Here is a 19,518-nt window from a genome sequence, read left to right as displayed (position 1 = left end):
TTGTCAAACGTACGAATGACCTGTCAAGGTAACAGTGATAGCTCTCACGAATGCAGTGTTTTGTACAGCCAGTTAAATCTATGCTGAATTAAATCCTAATTCTTTGTTAGCAGACTTTTATCGTAAGGGATTTCAGAAAGAAATTATGAAAGGATATGGCAAAAATTAGATGTGCGTGTGATTTGCTACTGTAGCTCCCGCTGGTACAGCATGGAAATGGCCGGTGTCGTGTGCCTCACTGGTGCCAGAATCATCACCAAAGCAAGAGAACTCATCGAGCAGATCGGGTAAACGACGAGAAGTAATCATTCAATACAGCGCATACTTCGTGCTGTTAATCATGTAGAATTGAGTAGGGATGGTAGGGAGACCTGTGTGGGCATGATGGCATGTAGCTTGTTTTGTAGTATATTGATGTGACAATGTTGAGTGTAATGTAAATGTAATACATCTTTACTATCTCGTCACATTCAGAAAAGTATGCTGGACAGATGTATACGTTTTGTTACCAGTTGTTTACAGCTAGGATATTGCACTTGAATTTATGTTTTAAAAATACAGTTGAGTTATGAAACCTCTACCTGGTATCTCCTTTAACCCATCCATTCATCCACCAATCCGTCCATTCATCAAGCTATCTATCCATTCATCCATCGATCTATCAATCTATCTCTTCCTGCCGAACATTTTACGTGACATGGCATGCTTACAGACGACCTTTGGAGCTTGACACTGATGGAATCTGGTGTGTTCTGCCCGCGTCGTTTCCGGAAAACTACGTTATAAAGACCACCAATACCAAAAAATCCGTCACGATCTCTTATCCTGGTGCTATGCTGAACTTGATGGTGAAGGTAGGTGTTGTAGAAGACAGTTAAGCATTTTTTTGTTTTCAATAACAGTGACATAATTGGATGAAGGTAAGAAGTTAGCAGATTGTCCCAGCTATGAAATATGATTGTTCTTTTCTTATTGATCTATCATTTAAGCAACTGTGACACATGGGAATCTGTTGTAAATTATGTTGCAAGATCGAGGATCATAAACAGACTGGAGATATCTATGTAGTAACTGATAGGTTCAACTCTCATTGATTTTGGAAATTTAATAATTTGGAACAGAATCTGATGGAGTGTGAGAAATTGATTTTGGATAATGTAAAATTGCTAACATTGAAGCACATAGTACAATTGCTTGTGTACGACATATTCAGGATGACTACACCAATCATCAGTACCAGGAGCTGGAAGACCCTGCGACTCTCTCCTACAGCACACGCAGTGAGAACTCGATCTTTTTCGAGGTAGACGGGCCGTATCTGGCGATGATCCTGCCTGCATCTAAGGAGGAGGGCAAGAGACTGAAGAAAAGGTGGCTGACCGCGAGTAGATCGGTTTTTTGCTCCTCGTGTTTTTCTTACCTCCATCACTCCTCTACTTATAGCTAATTGTTAGGGATGCCCTGGGCTACGTAGGTGAAGTGTATGAATGACATTTACTCTTACACTGCTCTTACAACACTGTAAATCAGCTCTGCATGTTCGAACCATCTCGTACGTATGTGTAAAGTGCGTGTTCGCTGAACACATGTTGTTTATTCCAGATATGCGGTGTTCAATTTTGATGGTTCTTTGGCCGAGCTCAAAGGATTCGAAATAAAGCGCAGAGGTGAACTTCAACTGATTAAGGTAGCGTATTTTTGTTGTATGAATAGTCCGGGTGTAGGTTTTACTGCAGGTATTTACATATGTGTGAGAAATGAGCTTAAATTTCGAAACTATATTATTTCATCAACTGCCTGACTCCACTTATTAACAACTCAAAATGTAATATTCAATTTCTTTGTGAAGATTTTTCAGTCGTCGGTATTTGAGGCCTTCCTGAAGGGCAAGACCTTGGAAGATGTCTATCAAAATGTAGCAAAAGTTGCCGATTACTGGCTGGATGTTCTCTTCAGCAAGGTAGCGATGTCTTTTTATGAACAAAATTCACAGTCCTTGTAGATTTATTACCGAACATGCCTGCTAAACTCTGATTGGTCCATAAACTACGGTGGAATTACTGAATTCAGTGATGTCTCACTAAGATGACATGTTATTGTATGGAATTAAGTATCTATATTAATAGAAATGTAAAAGCTAAAGATTCAACGATTAGTTGATTCCGATTAGTTCACGTTGATATAAGTTAACTTTCAATAAATTGACAGTTATGGGGTGGTCTTATAGAATTGAATATAGAATTTTTATTTTTATTTTTAGAAGTTTATGTGAATTTGTTTATCGTTGTAGGCTTCTAACATGCCAGATTCCGAACTCTTTGACTTGATATCAGAGAATCGTAACATGTCGAGAAAACTGGAAGATTACGGTGCGCTAAAGTCGACTTCAATCTCAACAGCCAAGAGACTTGCTGAGGTACATTGTATTATGCAATCACTGTACCGCTATAAACTGGAAATTATTATGTCTACTAATATCTATCTTAATTCTTTAATTTTTGAATATGTTATAGTTATTTGTTATTTATCATTTATTTGTTGTTATTATTATTTAGTTACAAATTATTGGTTATGGTGTATTTCATTGGTCATGCCATATTAATAGTTTTTTATTATTTGTGATGTATCTAGTTCTTAGGAGATCAGATGGTGAAAGATGCTGGTTTGAGTTGCCGATTCATTATCTCTAAAAAGCCGGAGGGAGCTCCCGTCACCGAGCGGTACAGTATACATTTCTTCAGGAAATTCTTCTGCTGTCTTGCCATTTATGTGTGATTATTAGAATGCCAATTAGTTGACATTCCTCGTCACTATTGCACCCAGATCTCGTGTGTTCATGCATCCCACTTCTTTCTTTGCAGAGCAATTCCACTGGCGATTTTCCAAGCAGAGCCAGGTGTGAAAAAGCATTACCTTCGTAAGTGGCTAAAAGCATCGGCCATGATCGATTTCGACATCCGAGCTGTAAGTAGAAAAGGAAACACATGTCATCTAATAACAACATTTAATCTATGGTTCTATAAATATTACAGAATAATAAACAGCTTTGTTATGTTAAAATGTTTAACAATTAAGTATATATATTAAGTAAGTATTAAGTAATGAAGTAAGTGCAGGTTATTCATATCACATTCATTAGTTTGTGAAATAATGTGTTTTCCCAACGTTACAGATTCTAGACTGGGATTACTACATTGAGCGGATAGGCAGTGCCATACAGAAAATCATCACCATCCCAGCTGCTCTACAGCATGTAAAGTATCTTCCTTTATAGTGCGAACTATATTTGCAGTGATATTTTACCATCGTGTGGCTGGTCATGGGACTGAACATTGACAGTGTTATTTTAATCCTGTGTGGCAGGTCCCAAACCCTGTTCCCAGGGTGCCTCACCCAGAGTGGCTTCATAAGAGGCTGATGGAGAAGAATGATGTCTTCAAGCAGCGGAAGATCAGCGATATATTCTCGGTCAAAGAAAGACCAGCAGAGGTAACTGTATGCTCTGCAAATTCATAGGGAAAATGCACAGGTACAGATTGTTCAGCCAGCTCTTAGCCAACAGAGTAACACTACCTACCTACCCAGGTTTGTCGGCTAGGTAGGTAGGTTGATAGATAGGCTTTATACTCGACGTTGGTATGTAGAAGCTACACAATGTTCATTCGATTGCAATCAAAATGCACGGTTATACAGCATGATCAGCAATGTCACAGCCACAACTACTACCATTATAATATTTTCAGCTAACCTGCTGCCATGTCTATATGGTTGCGATCTAATCTGCTCAGTCTAAATGAAATGCACATCCGATGTGTGTTGAGTTCATTCCGTTACTGCTCAGCGATAACCATGTAAACCGTGCATGGAAGGGCATTGAAATCTTCATTCCGAAGCAATAGCCAGTTGATACATTTTTATGTCTAGGGCGATAGTGGCACGGCTGATGTTGCTGACATTGAGGATGTGCTGGGTACTCCGCGCAAGCCTCCCGCTGTGCCTGTGGTCTCCGTGTCGCAGAAACGTAAGAGAAACGACGATGGTGAGTCACAAGAGGACCTGAGTAAATCCTGGAGGATTACACTGGGATCACCGCCTCGCCTCGGCACTCAGGTGAGAGAGATTGTGCCGCATTAGCACCATTTTTGTGCCTAACTTAGACGTGAATGTGGCACTGCGTATTGCACGCAGGTCTGTGGCTGTGTGGATGAAGGGCATTTGCATGGATTTCGAAATCGCAGCTGGCAGAACGAAACGGTTTACATGTTATAACCGGTGTGGTTACTGCATGTAGTTTAGACAGAGAGCTATAGATCACACACATCTCTCCTATTTGTTATCTGCTTAAATGTCTGTTTAATAAAATAGTTTATGTTAAACTCTTAAATGGGTTGTAATAGCTAATTAACGAACATGAAAGAAATTCCTGTTAAAATAAGATGCCAAATGTATTACAGATAGGACAGGTGTGGTACAATATAATTTTGCGTTTTGCAGGCAGAGCGAATAATTTGGATCACATTCCAAAAGAAGAAGTGGGCCCTCCAGCTGAGGCAACGTGCCGAGCGAAATAAGAAACGCCGTCTGGCGGCAGGTGATGCGGTTGCTACCGGTAACGTAGTGAGACACAGCACAGGGACAGGCATGCACGGTTTCATTCGTCGTACAGCTAGGGCTGTGGTTGACTTACCCTGGCAGATCATACAGGTGCGTGACTCACAGATGATTAGTCCGTGTACAATCCTAACCTTATTTGGTTTATTACCTAACTTTGAATTACGTATTTGAAGTAGAAGCAAGCATTGCTGTGAACGTATGTATACTGGATATGTATGTTCATAGCGTATTACTGAGCTGCAGTAAAACACTAGGCTTATACTATATCTGTATAATTTTATGGAGGTGTGTTTTCGTATTGTGTCAGCGTTCTTCTAACATGAGATGTTTGTGTGCTTGTAGATTGCTGAGACGGGTCAGCCAGGTCAGTACAAAGTGTGGGCTCTGATCGGCACTGATCTACATGCCATCAAGCTCAATGTTCCTCGGCTGTTCTACGTCAACCAGAGAACAGCGAAGGAAGGAGAGGGAGAAAGTAGGTTATTACGAATCAGCAGAGAGGACTAGTTACTGATATAAGAGCATGCTGCCATGCTGTCTGCTACATCACGTACGTGGAACAGTTGTTAGCAGGAACTGTAGAGAGCCTCTCACTACAGACGGAAACTATTACAGCGTTATTCAGAATTTTAAAACTCGTCATCTAAATAATACTGTATTTTGTACTTGTATTTGTTACAGTTATAATACATTACTAATTTACTATAGAATGTGCCGTTTCTGTCTGAATTTGTGAGGTGGCACTGTGAATATTGTGAAAAGAGAAATAGGCCTACATATAATAACTATTGTAATTTCATGATTTTGTAATACTTTCCATAATTTAAATTTGTTGCTTTTCACTATTGTGATTGTAAAGTTGGATGTAGGGTAAAGTTTTAACTCACGTACGCTTCCACATTCTTTGCGCAATGACACGAAATAATGTATTCTTACGACTAAGAATATAAAAAGTCACTAAAATTGTCACCTGGTGCATTAATTAGTATATGTGGTTCTGATTGCATTCTATTCATTATAGTCACTTATCTATATTTGTATTATAATTTACCATGTGTTGCAGTGTGGAGAAAAGTAAACAAGATCCTGCCCAGGTGTAATCCCGTGCTCAATCTATACGAGTATTCAGTGCCTGAAGATATATACCAGCAGCACATCAAGTAATTAATATATTTTTAATAATTTTAACTAGGCGCAGAATAATGATGTTAACAGGTTAATGGAGATGGTAATTGCAATGAATGGACTAAATGCTCTTCTCTATGTATGTTCCCTGGTGTACAAGCAAGAGAGTATGAATGAAGTAATTTCTTCTCCCTCATTTTATCTATGTCTGCTTGTAGCTATATAGCAACATTGTGTGATCTTTATTGTATCAGAATGTACATAAAATGTATAAGTCGTTATCAACGTAGATAATGCTATATGTGATGACAAATCAAATATGCGTACTATCGTGAACTATACACTATGTACCTACTATTAATAATAACAACAACAATAATAATAATAATAATAGTACTGTAGTACAGTAACTAATATCCTACAATTATGCATACAATATGTACATATCATAACGTTAGGAGTGATGTTCATTGTGCTATGTATAGTTGAGACCATGACCGCTTGTAAATGTACGTTTGCATATTGTGTATTTCACCACAGTGAGATCAGCACTGACCTGTCCTCGCCTGACACGGAGGGGGTGTACGAGACGCAGGTACCGATGCTGTTCCGCACGCTGGTCAGACTCGGCTGCGTGTGCATGGTCAGCAGGCAGCACTCAAAGTACATGTCAGCCAGGGTGAGCGCATCGCAATCTCTCGTCATGAGTGTGCTTCCTCTGAGTTGTATATATATATGTCATGTATATAGTATACAATTTTATGGTGTGTGCATGCGTGCGTGCATGCATGCACACGTGTGTGTGCGTGCATGCTTGTAGGCATGTTACTCTTGTCATACTATGATTTATTGCTGTGATCATTGCTCTGGTCATTGATGTGGTCATTCCTATGGTCATTGCTCTAGTCTTTGCTATGTTCATTGCTCTTGTCATCACTCTGATCATTGGTATCGTCATTGCTCATTTATGCATGGTATTTCAGGACGTAGACACGTTTGAGATAGACCAGCTGGAGTTCAAGACTCTGGCTCAGCACAGCTACCTAGAGCCTGGGAGCATCAAACATATTTACTTCTACCAGTATACACAGTAAGGAGAAAATTGCTCTACTGGTGAATTGCTCTCTGTGGTGAATTGCTAACGAGCTAAACACTTAATTTTAACATGTAACTAACACTACCCTCAACTGAATGATTAATAAAATATAAAAATGTGATAAATATCTAATGCGAAATTTAAATCTAGTATTTGCAGTTTACTTGACACCAGTTTTCTTGTAGTTTGGTGATGTGTTGTGATGCTGAGTTTTGGCTTTCTATTTTCTTCAGAGGCCACAAGTCTTTGCTCGGGCTGTTCTTCCCAATGTGGAAGAAGGCGTATGCGTTTGTCGTGGACACAGTCAGGACCAACCAGATGCCTAACCTCACAACACTCTACAGCAGTGAAAGAAACACCAAGTAATTGCTACATATTATTATACTCACAATGATAATAAATACGACTGTAGTCATCGTAGGCAGGATTATGCGCAGTAAAATCACATTTTACGCACGTGGGAGAGAGAGCAAGCTGAAATGCTATTAACTCTACCTCTTTGTGTAGGTGCTGGCCTCACATAATCTGCATTCTGTCAGTCCCTTCTTGCGCAGTCAATCAACTAAGCAGAAAAATTGCAGCCACACGTCTCTGTGTTCGACAGGCTCGCGAAAGGAACGGCGGAGGAGCTGCTGCCACCTGGCGACCACACGTACGAGGTTCGCGTCGAGACGGAGATGCGGCACGTCCATCGCGCCGTGCACCGCCACCTGACGGCCTACAAGGACGAAAAGCGCGGTCCGACCGTCATCGCCGTGCAGTCCCAGCAGGACTTTGCGCATCTTACAGCTTCCATGCCCGTCATGGCCGACTTTCCCCTGGTGCCGGTCAACGTTACCGATGGGTATGCAAGCCAGATGTGGCGTTTACACGTATGCGTGAATTAGGTTCACATGTTCGGTTCACGCAGTTAAGAGAGAACTCTAGCCATTCAGCATTAAATTGTGATAGGTACATCGATATATAGGTGATCACGGCAAAAGGGCGTGTATGTGTGAAAAACGTATAAACTGGTCTAACTGGACAAACCTAACATCACTGCTCAAGAGGGGGCATGGTTATTTTATTCAGTCCATATTTTTGAATGGAAGCTGTATGATCGAACGTTTGATGTGGGTGTACCTCAGCACTAAGTTGGAAATTTTTGTGATAGTTTGTCAGTTTTTATGCATACACGTGACATTCACCGTTTATTTCACTATTACACTGCTTGTGTTTGATCTCTAGTTTCTCGTAGGGAAACACACAAGTTCAGTTATTATGATCAAGTAAAGTCTTATAAGGGAGAGGGCAATTTGTAGAATTCCATTTGTTGGAACTTACTTTTGAGAGTTTTAAACTCAAAATTTCACCATTAATACATTACATACTATCGAGTGTAGAGGCTTAGTATGTATGATTCGTACTACTTTCTATTTACAGAGATGGATTATACAGTGTGCTGGACTGGCAAAGAGTTGGTGCAAAAAGAATGATCCAACACTATTTGAACGTGGATTACATACTCAGCGTAAGCATACTATGTAAAATAATGATTGTAATTATATGAGGCAGGTGTAAGCCATTAACAATTTAGCAACACAGTTAAATATAGCACTTTCTGACCAACCATTTAGATAAGATGACAATTTCAAAATGGGAAATTGTACTTGTGATAATGCACTATATCTATGTAAATGTTTGTACGTTAGTAAGCATGGTGTTCGTCTATCTGACAGCTCATGACAGAACAGTGTCGATACCTCCACATTCCCATCGGCAATATGCCAAAGGACACTGCGCTCTTTGCGGCAGATCTGTTCTTCACTCGACACTTGCGAAAGCACAACCACATCCTGTGGGCATCCCCGACCGAAAGACCAGATCTCGGGGGCAAGGAGAATGATGACAACAGGTACTCTAGCCTCGCTAATGTTGAAATCTAGGATTGCTATTTCTGCCAATTTGCAACTAATAGTGAACTTTTATTTCAGCGAACAGAGTACTTGATAGTTATATGTATCTGTAAAACAAATTCTCACACAGGCTGATTTCTGACTTGGATGAGAAGACCAGTGTGGAGATTAACCAGCCCGGCTTCTATCAGACCATATGTGTAGAACTGGAAATCAACAGTCTGGCAGTGAACTCACTCTTGCAGGTAGGCAAACGCACGTGTCTCCATCTGTCTTCGGTTGCCACTGGTTGCATAACAGGGCAGTGTAATTTATCTATCGATGCCATAAATGGTAAAATGGCATACTGTTGAAAACTTGAGCAATGAAATTAGTTCCTCCATCTCCATGTTTCATTGTTGTAATGTAGTTAGCCATATGAGTCGGAAAGATAATCAAGAATACAGTAGTTGGTGGTATTTGGAAGGAGAGAAAGCAGGTGAGGGCAGCAATGTAAAACTGGTGTTATAGAATATAGGGTCACCTTTTGTAATATAAGTCTAAATGTCATGTCTTTTTTTATTTGATCTTTTTAGGTTTTGCTTTCATCTTTCTAAGAAGGCTGGTACACGATTTACAATATTTTTTCCTTGTGCATTATTTCTCAGTCACAACACGTGAATGACTTTGAAGGGACGTCAGCCGGCGTGAGCTTTGACATGATACCACAAGCTTCCATAGAGGACATGGTGGCGGGAGGAAGTAGCGTGGCGAACCTAGCTGCTTACGATGAGACTGCACTATGTTCAATAGCATTCAGGTTTGCTGTTATTATGGCTTAAGGGGTCGTTGTCGTATATGTAGTACCCGAGGTGTCGGCGAGTATGTCGCCTACGCCTACTCCCTAACCCTAACCCTAACCCTAACCCTAACACCCTAATCCTAACCCTAACCATATCAAATAGTTACCTCGGGTACATATTATATGCCATTATACGACAACGACCCTTCGTGCGTTATTATGGAGATTTTTCCTAGATATTGTTTCAGTTTTTAGCTTCTGTTGCACTCATCCTGTCCTGCCCTCAGTGCTTGCATCATAAAAAAAAGAAGCAATTACCTTTGGGAAATTCCACGATGAACCAGTTAATTAAGTGGTTCTCACATACATCCTTACATTGAATCATTCAAGGATCTATTGCATTGTACAGAATACACATACGTCATTTCGTTCAGTCATTCTAAGATCAATTGCCTAATAAAAAATGTCGAGCATTGAAATCTACGAGGCTAATGGATCTAACTATATGGGCAAGGACAGTCGAGGGAGCTAGCTAAATATGAATGTCTCATCATTTGCAGAATAATGAAGATGATGGTGCAGACATGGTTGCGAGAGGTGTCGACGTACGAGAACATCTTCGCTGATCATCAGCTCATGCATTTCTACAGGTAATTGCCTTTGTTAATCAATTAAATAATAAAAATAATAATACAAAATAAAAAATTAATTGTGTAATCTTCTGCCGGATGTATACCATCGTGCCAATTCTAAACGTTAGATGACTAAAGAACAGCACGTTTACTTGGTTTTTACTTACTGCTTTTTTAGTGAATCATCTCTGTAAATACATACATACATTACAGTGTAATGGGTGAATATAAATAGGCATGGTCATTTTCTGGTGATCGGCTTAAAAACACCCAACTATATATTTAATTTGAGAATATTGGAAGGTGGAATCCTAGTGTGGTAACCAGTTCTGTTACAAAGGTTGTAATGGAATGGAAACTCATTTGTATGTACTAGATGTTCTCATAAACTACATTGTTGTTAAAGATTGTCTATTTCCTTCAAGGTGAAAAACAAATACTTGTCAGAAAAATAAAATTCCTCGTAGATAACACTTTGTACTTTCACAAGTGATTAATGAAATTTTTGTCAAGCATACACTTGTTTTTTCTTAGATGGCTGAGAAATCCAAGTGCAATGCTGTATGATCCAGCCCTACACAGAACTCTGCATGGCATGATGGTGAAGTTCTTCATGCAGGTATGTCCTGTTGTGACGTTTTCTTTGGATTACGTTTCGTTGACTTTGACTTGGTTTTATTTTACCTTCTCCTTAAACTGCATGTATTACATATAAATAAGCAGTATTAGAATACATCTCATTTAACTCTTTGCATCCAGTCAGATGGGATGACGGGCACCAGTAAAAGTATTGTACGTATGTGTACTCTATACCTGCCAATGACTCGTCTACAGTTGGTGGCTGAGTTTAAACGCCTTGGTTCGACGATCGTCTACGCCAACTTCAACCGCGTGATCATCTGCACGAAGAAGCGTAACCGGCAGGACGCGATGGTGTACGTCGACTACATTGTTAACAGCATCCGCTCACGCGACCTCTTCCACAGCATCGACATCCAGCTACAGGGCTGCTGGGACGTGCTCATGTGGCTCGACCCGGTGAGTGCTTTCCACATCAGTGTTTCCCCTGCATTGACACGAGCGAGGCGGGCCGCCTCGCTCAAATTTTTAGCCGCCGCACAGAAATTTGTCCAAAACACACCACCTCGCTGACGAAAATCACTATTCTTCCATAGAACAGTGCTTATAATGCACCAAAATAGCTTAGAACATGTAGAATGCACCATTTTTTCAAAACATTTCCGGGGCATGCCCCAGACCCCCCTGGCTGGGCGAGCACCTGCCGTGCTCGCTTTGATAGGACCTCGAAACGCACAAACAAACCGAAAAAAAAATTTGCCACCTCACAGACCTTTTTGGCCAGGGGAAACACTGCACCTGGTAGTAGAAGTAGTAGCAGTAGTAGCAGTGGTGGCGGTGGGGTCAGCAGCAGTAGCAGTAGCAGAAGCAGTAGCAGCAGCAGTAGATGGCGGGGCGGCGGGGGCAGTAGTAGCAGCAGTAGCAGCAGCAGTAGTAGCAGCAGTAGCAGCAGCAGTAGCAGCAGCAGCAGTAGTAGCAGCAGTAGTAGCAGCAGTAGTAGCAGCAGCAGCAGCAGAAGCAGTAGCAGCAGCAGCATGAACAGCAGCAGCAGTAGATGGCGGGGCGGCGGGGGCAGTAGTAGCAGCAGTAGCAGCAGCAGTAGTAGCAGCAGTAGCAGCAGCAGCAGCAGCAGTAGTAGCAGCAGTAGTAGCAGCAGTAGTAGCAGCAGCAGTAGTAGCAGCAGTAGCAGTGGCAGGGGCAAGGGTGACGGCAGCAGCGGCTGAGGCGGCAGCAGTGGCAACAGCAGACTAGACAAGGCATAAAGACTGTATTCGACAAACATCACGTGGTCATGGATAATGGGCTTTTACAGTCTGGGAATCCACCTACTTTTAATAAACATGAAGTGCCGACAGCCGCCCCTGTGTCGCCAATGTGTCCAGATGTGCCAACTTAATCTAGGTTCATAGGCGCAGACTAACTAGTTATCATATAGTGATCTAGCGAGAAGAATGCGGCCATGCTCGCGGATCGATTATAATGTCCGTGCTTTCACATGTAGGATTTGGAATGGTTCATGATGTCCTGCTTGTTGCTACATTTGTCAAGAGGCATGATCAATCTGGGTCGTGTGTGCATGTTTACATACGTGATTTTGAATAATTCTGTTTGCCTTTTGTACAAACGGTTATTTTTCAATTTCTTTATAAGACAAACCATGGTGGAATAAGGGGAAAGCTGCCCGAGGATGAGGGAGAAACCAAGCTGAATAACGAGGAAGAAGAAGAAGGAATGGGAGTAGCACTCTCACAGAACTCGAATACTGAAGAGGAGGGGGTAAGTCATTTTAATTTACGTCACCATACTCGAGTCAATTGAAAGAATGTAAGGTTGACAAAATTTGTTAATGTTGATGAAATTGAAATAGGGCTTCAGGCTCCAGTGTAAATCAACCCGTTTCTATGTGAGTTACAATTGGAATAAACAGTAGTCTGTAAAATATGATGTTGTATTAATTATTGAGGATTATGCTGTCACTGTTTTACAGCCAGAGGTAGAGATGAACTGGAACATTGCCAACTACCTTCCAGAAGAATGTGCTTGTCAAACGAATTACAATGTACGTCGATTATTTATTACTCAAGAAGCATCTTTGTTCATTTCATTTGTTTTATTTGATTGTTCACTTGATTACCCAAGTATCATCTTATTCAATTAGCATTATCGTTTGCATGAGTCATCTGTCAGAATATAAATGTTTCTGATCAGGCTTATCTAGTGTTTCTACCCTCATTTGAATTACCAGCTCTGACCACTCTTATCATAGTATGAAGTTCACTTTTACATGTCTGCATATTTTGTTTCATTTAACATGCGAGTGTATCTAAACTTAGATCGTAATTGGAGGCTACATAGTAGAAGTGTATCAGCATGGCCAGAAGGAACTGCGTCAAATCACACCTGGAAATACACCTGTAAGGAGAAAACGAGCAACACAGTCCCAGGTACGTGCATTACTTTGAGAACACACAAAAGAGAAGCGAGGCTTTAGCGTGGCATTCAGTGTTTGACTGCATATCTTTATCAATGTTTTTACCAATTTCGAAATAAAGAAGATTTTGTGATGTCTTATCTCATATTCATTCCTAAGTAATGAAGTCGAATTGTGGCGTGAACCAGAAATTTCACATTATGTTGCAGAACATCGATAACACGACAACTCCTAGCACTGTGAGCTTCTCACAGGAGTTAATCTCTGAAGAAATGACTCAGCGCCTGTTTTCGTACGTTCAATACATACTTTTCACTCATCTAGCGATCAAGAGGAATAAAATTTAACTGAAACATAGCAAGCGGAAAACCTACTTGGTTAGGAGAAGGCAGAGGGAATGACATTTTCTGTTTTTTTTTCTGTAGTTTATAATACATACTGACATATATATTACTTTCACTAATGCAAGTCAATCTGCTAATTTATATATTTCTTGTGATATGCCACCGTGCTGTAGACATAGCTGTTATTCTGTGATATCTTTCTATAGGTAGCTATAGATTTATATATATATAATCAGAAGTAGATAATAGGGAACTATTGCCTATTATCTACTTCTGATATAATCTAATAGTGGTAATGCAATAACAGCTCCTGTCAAACTAGCTAACTTGCATTTTTTTACAAATTTTCTAAATAATTGCATTTTACATTTTATATAATTCGATATTTATGTTGTCCATACATAGCATGACTCAAAAAATACAGAAGAAACTATCTGGTAGTCATGACGACATGCAAGACGTTTTCCCCAAATTACCGGGGTCCCATCTTACTGACCTCAAGTCTCCAGCACTAGAATTTGTCAAGGCAATATGTCAGGTGAGTAGTTACTTTGTTAATTTATTAGCATATGTATTGTTTAGTTAATCTAACCCATTCAATTTATTACATGTTAAAAAATATATCAATAATTGGGCATTTACAGCAAATTAATGAACATTTTCCACAAAAGCTTTTGTTATCACTAATCGAGCGTGCTTAACCATCCCTGTATTAAATAGATATATAGGTGTTTAATGTTTGAATGGAGAAAAATATTTCACTTTTCTAACTTTCAATCTACCATTGGTTGAGTTCACATTCTGAATTATTATATGTGTGTTATCTCATGTCAGGTGCTATCATTGGATGCGAGCATTGTAAACCAGGTGACAAAGATGAGGCGAGATCTACTGAAGCTGGTTGGTGTCGGGGAGTTCTCTGATGAAGCCATATTCAGGGATCCCTGCCTATCCTATGTGCTGCCAGAGGTACCTGATCACGTTTATCACATCATCCATACATGTACATATGTTAGCAATTGTATGTCACCTGGTATATACCATAGATGCTTATATTTACTTGGTTCTCGAGTTGTTTTTACTGTCGTAATTTCTTCGTATTTGTTTATATGTTAGGACTATTTTATGTGCCTTCTGGTCTCATTTCACGGGCATTGTTTGGTAGGTTATCTGCAAAGTGTGCAATCACTGTAGAGACTTGGACTTGTGTAGAGATCCTTATTTGCTACAGGATGGAAGCAACACGTACGTATTGAAAACTAAGTAGGCAGTTAGATTTGCAGCATGGGAAAATCATTAGCACAGAATGTAATTAAATAACAGTACTTAAATAAAGAATTTAAGTATGCTGTTTTAATTCCTATAACTACGTGGCAATTCTATAATTACATGGTGATTATAGGCATGCATGCCTACAAGCAAAGAATGTTTTGTTTTTCACATGTAACGGCAGTACGATATTTAGTATTATACACCGTTTAAGGGAAATTTGTAAAATTTTGATTTTCTTGAGAGCTACCGAGTTCGACATTTCTGCTTACTTCCATTACTTCGCCATTTTGTTCATAAACTGTGAATCTTAAACAGTCGGGTAATGTTCTCGTTTGCTGCATACAGTGTGGCGTGGCAGTGCATACAGTGTCACAGTGAATACGACCGCAATGCGATAGAACAGGCTCTCATTGACGCTGTACAGAGCAAGTCTATGGGCTTCGTTCTACAGGATCTGAAATGCATCAAGTGCAATGCAGTAAGTTTATTACCTCCCCGGTACTGGAAGGTTGTAGTTCTACCCATGTGGCCCTTCACTTCACAACATGTTGCGTAACGGAGGGCTACGTGAGTAAAGCTAGGGAAATTATGTTACAAGGTGTGAGAGAAAGGGTAGGTCGATGTATGGTATGAAACGAGGTGAGTGTTGATGTAAGGTGTAGAATGAAAGGTTACCAGTACATAGCTATATAACTATAATTAGATTAGGCTAAATTACGTATAAATAAATTCAAACGATCTGTACATTAGAATTTTCCAGGCGATTACTGAGATTGGCAGTATTACGAGGGGCTGTATAACGAGGTTTTACTGGTTTAGATTAGATTATTAGCACAATAGATAGATATGTAGTTTACATGATGAAAACCAATAAATGATTGAGACTATTAAATGTGAATAGTGATGACAATTGTTATGGTATTATCTGCACAGGTGAAACAGCTGAATATGTCGTACTACTGCGAGTGTGCAGGTGACTTCACACACACTGTCTCACAGAAAGACTTTACAATAAGAATGAGAACATTCCATAACATTGCCAGGTATATATGCAGCACAGGGCTCTGTGTTCCTATTTTTTATCTTATTTTCCCCGATTTTCGTATTTTGCTAGATATAGATGTTAACTAATCTCGGCTATTTTTCTTGCTTGATGCTATTGTTGAATTACACCTTTTCTTTAGACTATCTACCCATACCATGCGTTGTTCTGTAACTATTTGTCACGATACCATAAATCACACACATGTATCATATTTCTGTAGAGTGAAAGCTTTGTTTCAAGACTTGCAATCATTTTCAGGTACTACAACATGGAGTTGCTGAAGGAGACACTCGATTGGATTACGGTTATGAACCCCAGTCTGCAGAATTAACAACAGTAGCAGCATCACCATATATTGTAACATTACTGGCTACTGCATAGAGTGATTACTGATTGTACTGTAGTATAGTCATGTTTTAAAATTATTAGCAGGGGTCTGATAAAAAAAATTCTGTATATATATACTGTAGTAGTTGAAAGAACAAAAAACATTTGATATTTACACAAATGTGATTTTTCTTATGTACAGCAGTGACAGTAACCAATTATTGTATGTGTACATAAAAATGATTCCATGAATGTTCAGGAAGCTAAAAGCTTCATGAAAGCTTTCTCACTTCATAATCCTGTGTGTGTGCTGTAGCAAATGATGTTGTCATAGAGCGGATTACAAGGGAAGTGGCATTAGCTTCTTGCACATAAGAGAAAAAAAAAGAATAAATTAGTTCAGAGAAAGGTATACATTGTAAAAACCACCTTTGTTGAGAGAATATAATCAAACACTTTGTATTTAATTATGCAATTTTCAATCGTCATAATTAACAATGCATGCTCACAACAATATAAAAAATTTACTGTTTCAGAGAATGGTAATTTTGCATTATACTTATAGTGGCATCTATACACAGCAAATAAATGTACTTCAGTAAAGCTTTGCATTTAGGCAAGGTGTGGATAACATAAAACACAACACCCAACTATAACTACAATTTAGAAAGTTGAATAAATTCATGTTCAACCTTATACATGACTGCAATTTTGATTAGCCAGTATAAATTTAGAACTTTTGGAAGTTTTTAATGGTTATATCGTCTAAAGAACTAGTAAAATGGTCAGATAAACTCTCTAGAGCTGATTATTAGCCATACCCTATATGGCTTGCAGATAATACACTTTGGGAAAACTCGACATTGTTACTGTCACAGTTCACAATTTCAGTAGCATTTTGAACAATTCTGTCAAAAATATAAACAACAACTATCCTTGAACATTATCATACAAACTGTTTCTTCAATATCAGAAATAAACGTGACATATTCCTATGTCTAGTGCCACCCTCTCACCTCCCCACATCAAATGAACTCAATATAGACCTTGGAAAAGTCGTTTAGAACTCCCTTTTCTTAGAACCTTTATGGCTTCCAATTATATATTATACAAATACATTGCACCATTTAACAAGGCACAGACACCAGTAAGCACTTATAATGCGTACAATAACCAGCACTGTGGTAATATATGATATGCACACAAACGTTTCACAAACACATATAATAAATGAACACTTTCCAAAAACAAATTTCCCCAGTATCATAAAAATTGTTCATGCCATGACATGTCTTTTTGTCATGGTTTTTTAAACTGGGCTAATAAAAACCAAAAGTATTAAATGGCTCGTTTTTTGGCACAAGTGCTTTTACATTTTTAGCAAATGTGAGAATAATGCTGGCAAGAAGACAAGCTATAATTATCAGTTGGCATGTAAACAATTACCTTTAAAATGCATAAGTCTTTACAGAAAGACAACTAATAATATCTTCCATAAGAAGAACCTAAAAAGTATTGATATTGTAAAGTAAAAATGTTTTCAAAAAAATATTAAACTTCACAATGAATTCATGCATATATATATAGTAATTTCAAAATGGCTCTCTCCATTGCAGCTTTTAGTGAAAAACTGGAAGTGTTTTTATGAACTAATAAAAACACCTACCTCACAATAAGCGTTTTCCATGCTACCGTGCTATTTCCGTGCAATATTTACCCACCACTACACCCTAAAATTTCCCTTTCTAGTTTTCGATAAAGCTCTGATACTAGACATTGAATCAGTGATTGAATCACATAGACCCACTACCTAATAATAGACACATTACATTGACAAACTATCAGGTGGTTTCCTTCCTTTTTCTGTTTTCATTACATGGCAAAGATTCACATTAAATACGGATTAATGTCACTCTGCCACTATCAGTATGGGCATGATACGACCGTATTACATCTATGACAGTAGGTTCACTAGAGTGGCAAGCACGCATTTATAATCTTGACAGTCATTATCACGAGCTACACTTCTGTATACCATGTAATTTCTGATTCACATTTTACGTTTTTTTTAATTAAAAACGCTATCCTGACATTTACACATATTTTCTTCTTTAATTTTTTCGTTGTTTTGCTTTAATATACATATAATGTACATGTATATATTTCTGTATATATATAATATTGTGACAATTTATCTCACTTACCATGTGAGTAGGCCATATTTTATTCAGACATTTATGATTATAAATGATATCAGGAGTAGATAAAGATCCCCAACAAGATCCCCAACAAGATAAAGATCCCCAAGATCCCCAACAATATGTAACGATTTATATCTCAAAATGATACACATGTGGGAACATACATCAAACATGTTTTTTTAATTGTTTTTCGTTGATTTGCTTGTAAATATTCCTGCATATAATAGTATTCAGGCTATTATCTATGTGCATGTCAGAAGGTTGAGAGAATAAAGCCAACACTATTTTAAAGCATTCTTTCGGACATAGCATCCTCTTTTAGTCGTACTATACTTCAAATAAACCTTTGGGGTAAAACAAAATATTTCTAAAATAATGTTATACCTGCATAAATTAGGGGTTATGTGCTTGATAGGAGAAGTGTAAAATATACCTTGCATTTATATTCCAGTTGCTTTACTACTTAGATGAATAACACGATACCTTTCACCAGATACAACTGTTTACATCATCTTTGTTACACAATCATCTGGAATTCTGTTATTTTCCCAAAATATGACCAAAACATGAAAGGGAAAATACATATAACTATAAGGAAATATCTAAACAAGCAATGTGAAGCCGAGATACCACTTCAGTAGGCAGTACACTGTGCGCTTATTCGCGTTTAATTACCACACACATTTCATGATTTTGTCATTCAAATATAATGTTCTATACTTCTTACATCTGATGATCTGACAATAGAAAATATGCCTCACCCAGCCAACTATATATACTTTGTAAGGAAACTTTGAAACGCTGGTATTTTGACACGAATGTGAACTTACCAGTACAACACAATTACAGTTTAGAAGTAAAGTATAAAATTACTTTATAAATGCACTTAATTAGTAGCCGTGTTCACACGTAGCAAGAAATCCGGTATTTAGCGTTCACACGAGGCAAAATACGAGGCCGTAAAAACTAAACAGATCCGGTATTTCATGTAAATACGAGGCTTCCCAGACCCCGAATAATTTACCGTGCTTGAGAAATACCGGATTTCTTGGACCGCGCATTTCCTCGTGTGAACGCTAAATACCGGATTTCTGGAGCCGCGTATTTTATAGACTGGTCCGCGCTCGACAGTTCCAGTGTAACGCGAGTGGAACTGTCGACCGCGGACCAGTCTAT

At 38.8% G+C, this 19,518-nt stretch overlaps 1 protein-coding gene across 1 annotated transcript in view; it reads left to right on the top strand.

Annotated features, from left to right (window-relative positions):
- LOC106811645 (DNA polymerase epsilon catalytic subunit A-like) overlaps positions 1-16,681 on the top strand; it is a 34,425-nt gene extending 17,744 nt beyond the window's left edge. The window contains exons 20-54 of the mRNA XM_014815347.1: positions 195-287; positions 713-854; positions 1,214-1,371; positions 1,603-1,687; positions 1,850-1,960; positions 2,291-2,416; positions 2,632-2,720; positions 2,862-2,964; positions 3,173-3,253; positions 3,364-3,489; positions 3,925-4,110; positions 4,495-4,704; positions 4,957-5,089; positions 5,678-5,774; positions 6,280-6,418; positions 6,723-6,829; positions 7,069-7,197; positions 7,440-7,679; positions 8,258-8,345; positions 8,554-8,729; positions 8,861-8,975; positions 9,378-9,529; positions 10,072-10,161; positions 10,678-10,762; positions 10,978-11,181; positions 12,373-12,498; positions 12,710-12,781; positions 13,056-13,166; positions 13,363-13,445; positions 13,903-14,035; positions 14,332-14,466; positions 14,663-14,742; positions 15,115-15,247; positions 15,703-15,812; positions 16,073-16,681. Coding sequence (XP_014670833.1) covers positions 195-287; positions 713-854; positions 1,214-1,371; positions 1,603-1,687; positions 1,850-1,960; positions 2,291-2,416; positions 2,632-2,720; positions 2,862-2,964; positions 3,173-3,253; positions 3,364-3,489; positions 3,925-4,110; positions 4,495-4,704; positions 4,957-5,089; positions 5,678-5,774; positions 6,280-6,418; positions 6,723-6,829; positions 7,069-7,197; positions 7,440-7,679; positions 8,258-8,345; positions 8,554-8,729; positions 8,861-8,975; positions 9,378-9,529; positions 10,072-10,161; positions 10,678-10,762; positions 10,978-11,181; positions 12,373-12,498; positions 12,710-12,781; positions 13,056-13,166; positions 13,363-13,445; positions 13,903-14,035; positions 14,332-14,466; positions 14,663-14,742; positions 15,115-15,247; positions 15,703-15,812; positions 16,073-16,145 — 4,321 coding nt within the window. The 3' untranslated portion in view covers positions 16,146-16,681. The remainder of the gene's footprint in view (positions 1-194; positions 288-712; positions 855-1,213; positions 1,372-1,602; positions 1,688-1,849; positions 1,961-2,290; positions 2,417-2,631; positions 2,721-2,861; positions 2,965-3,172; positions 3,254-3,363; positions 3,490-3,924; positions 4,111-4,494; positions 4,705-4,956; positions 5,090-5,677; positions 5,775-6,279; positions 6,419-6,722; positions 6,830-7,068; positions 7,198-7,439; positions 7,680-8,257; positions 8,346-8,553; positions 8,730-8,860; positions 8,976-9,377; positions 9,530-10,071; positions 10,162-10,677; positions 10,763-10,977; positions 11,182-12,372; positions 12,499-12,709; positions 12,782-13,055; positions 13,167-13,362; positions 13,446-13,902; positions 14,036-14,331; positions 14,467-14,662; positions 14,743-15,114; positions 15,248-15,702; positions 15,813-16,072) is intronic.
- The last annotated feature ends 2,837 nt before the right edge of the window (positions 16,682-19,518 follow it).

The sequence above is a fragment of the Priapulus caudatus genome, unplaced genomic scaffold, assembly GCF_000485595.1.
Source record: "Priapulus caudatus unplaced genomic scaffold, Priapulus_caudatus-5.0.1 Scaffold559, whole genome shotgun sequence".
Lineage (NCBI taxonomy): Eukaryota > Metazoa > Priapulida > Priapulimorpha > Priapulimorphida > Priapulidae > Priapulus > Priapulus caudatus.
This window is presented reverse-complemented; position numbering and strand designations above follow the sequence as displayed.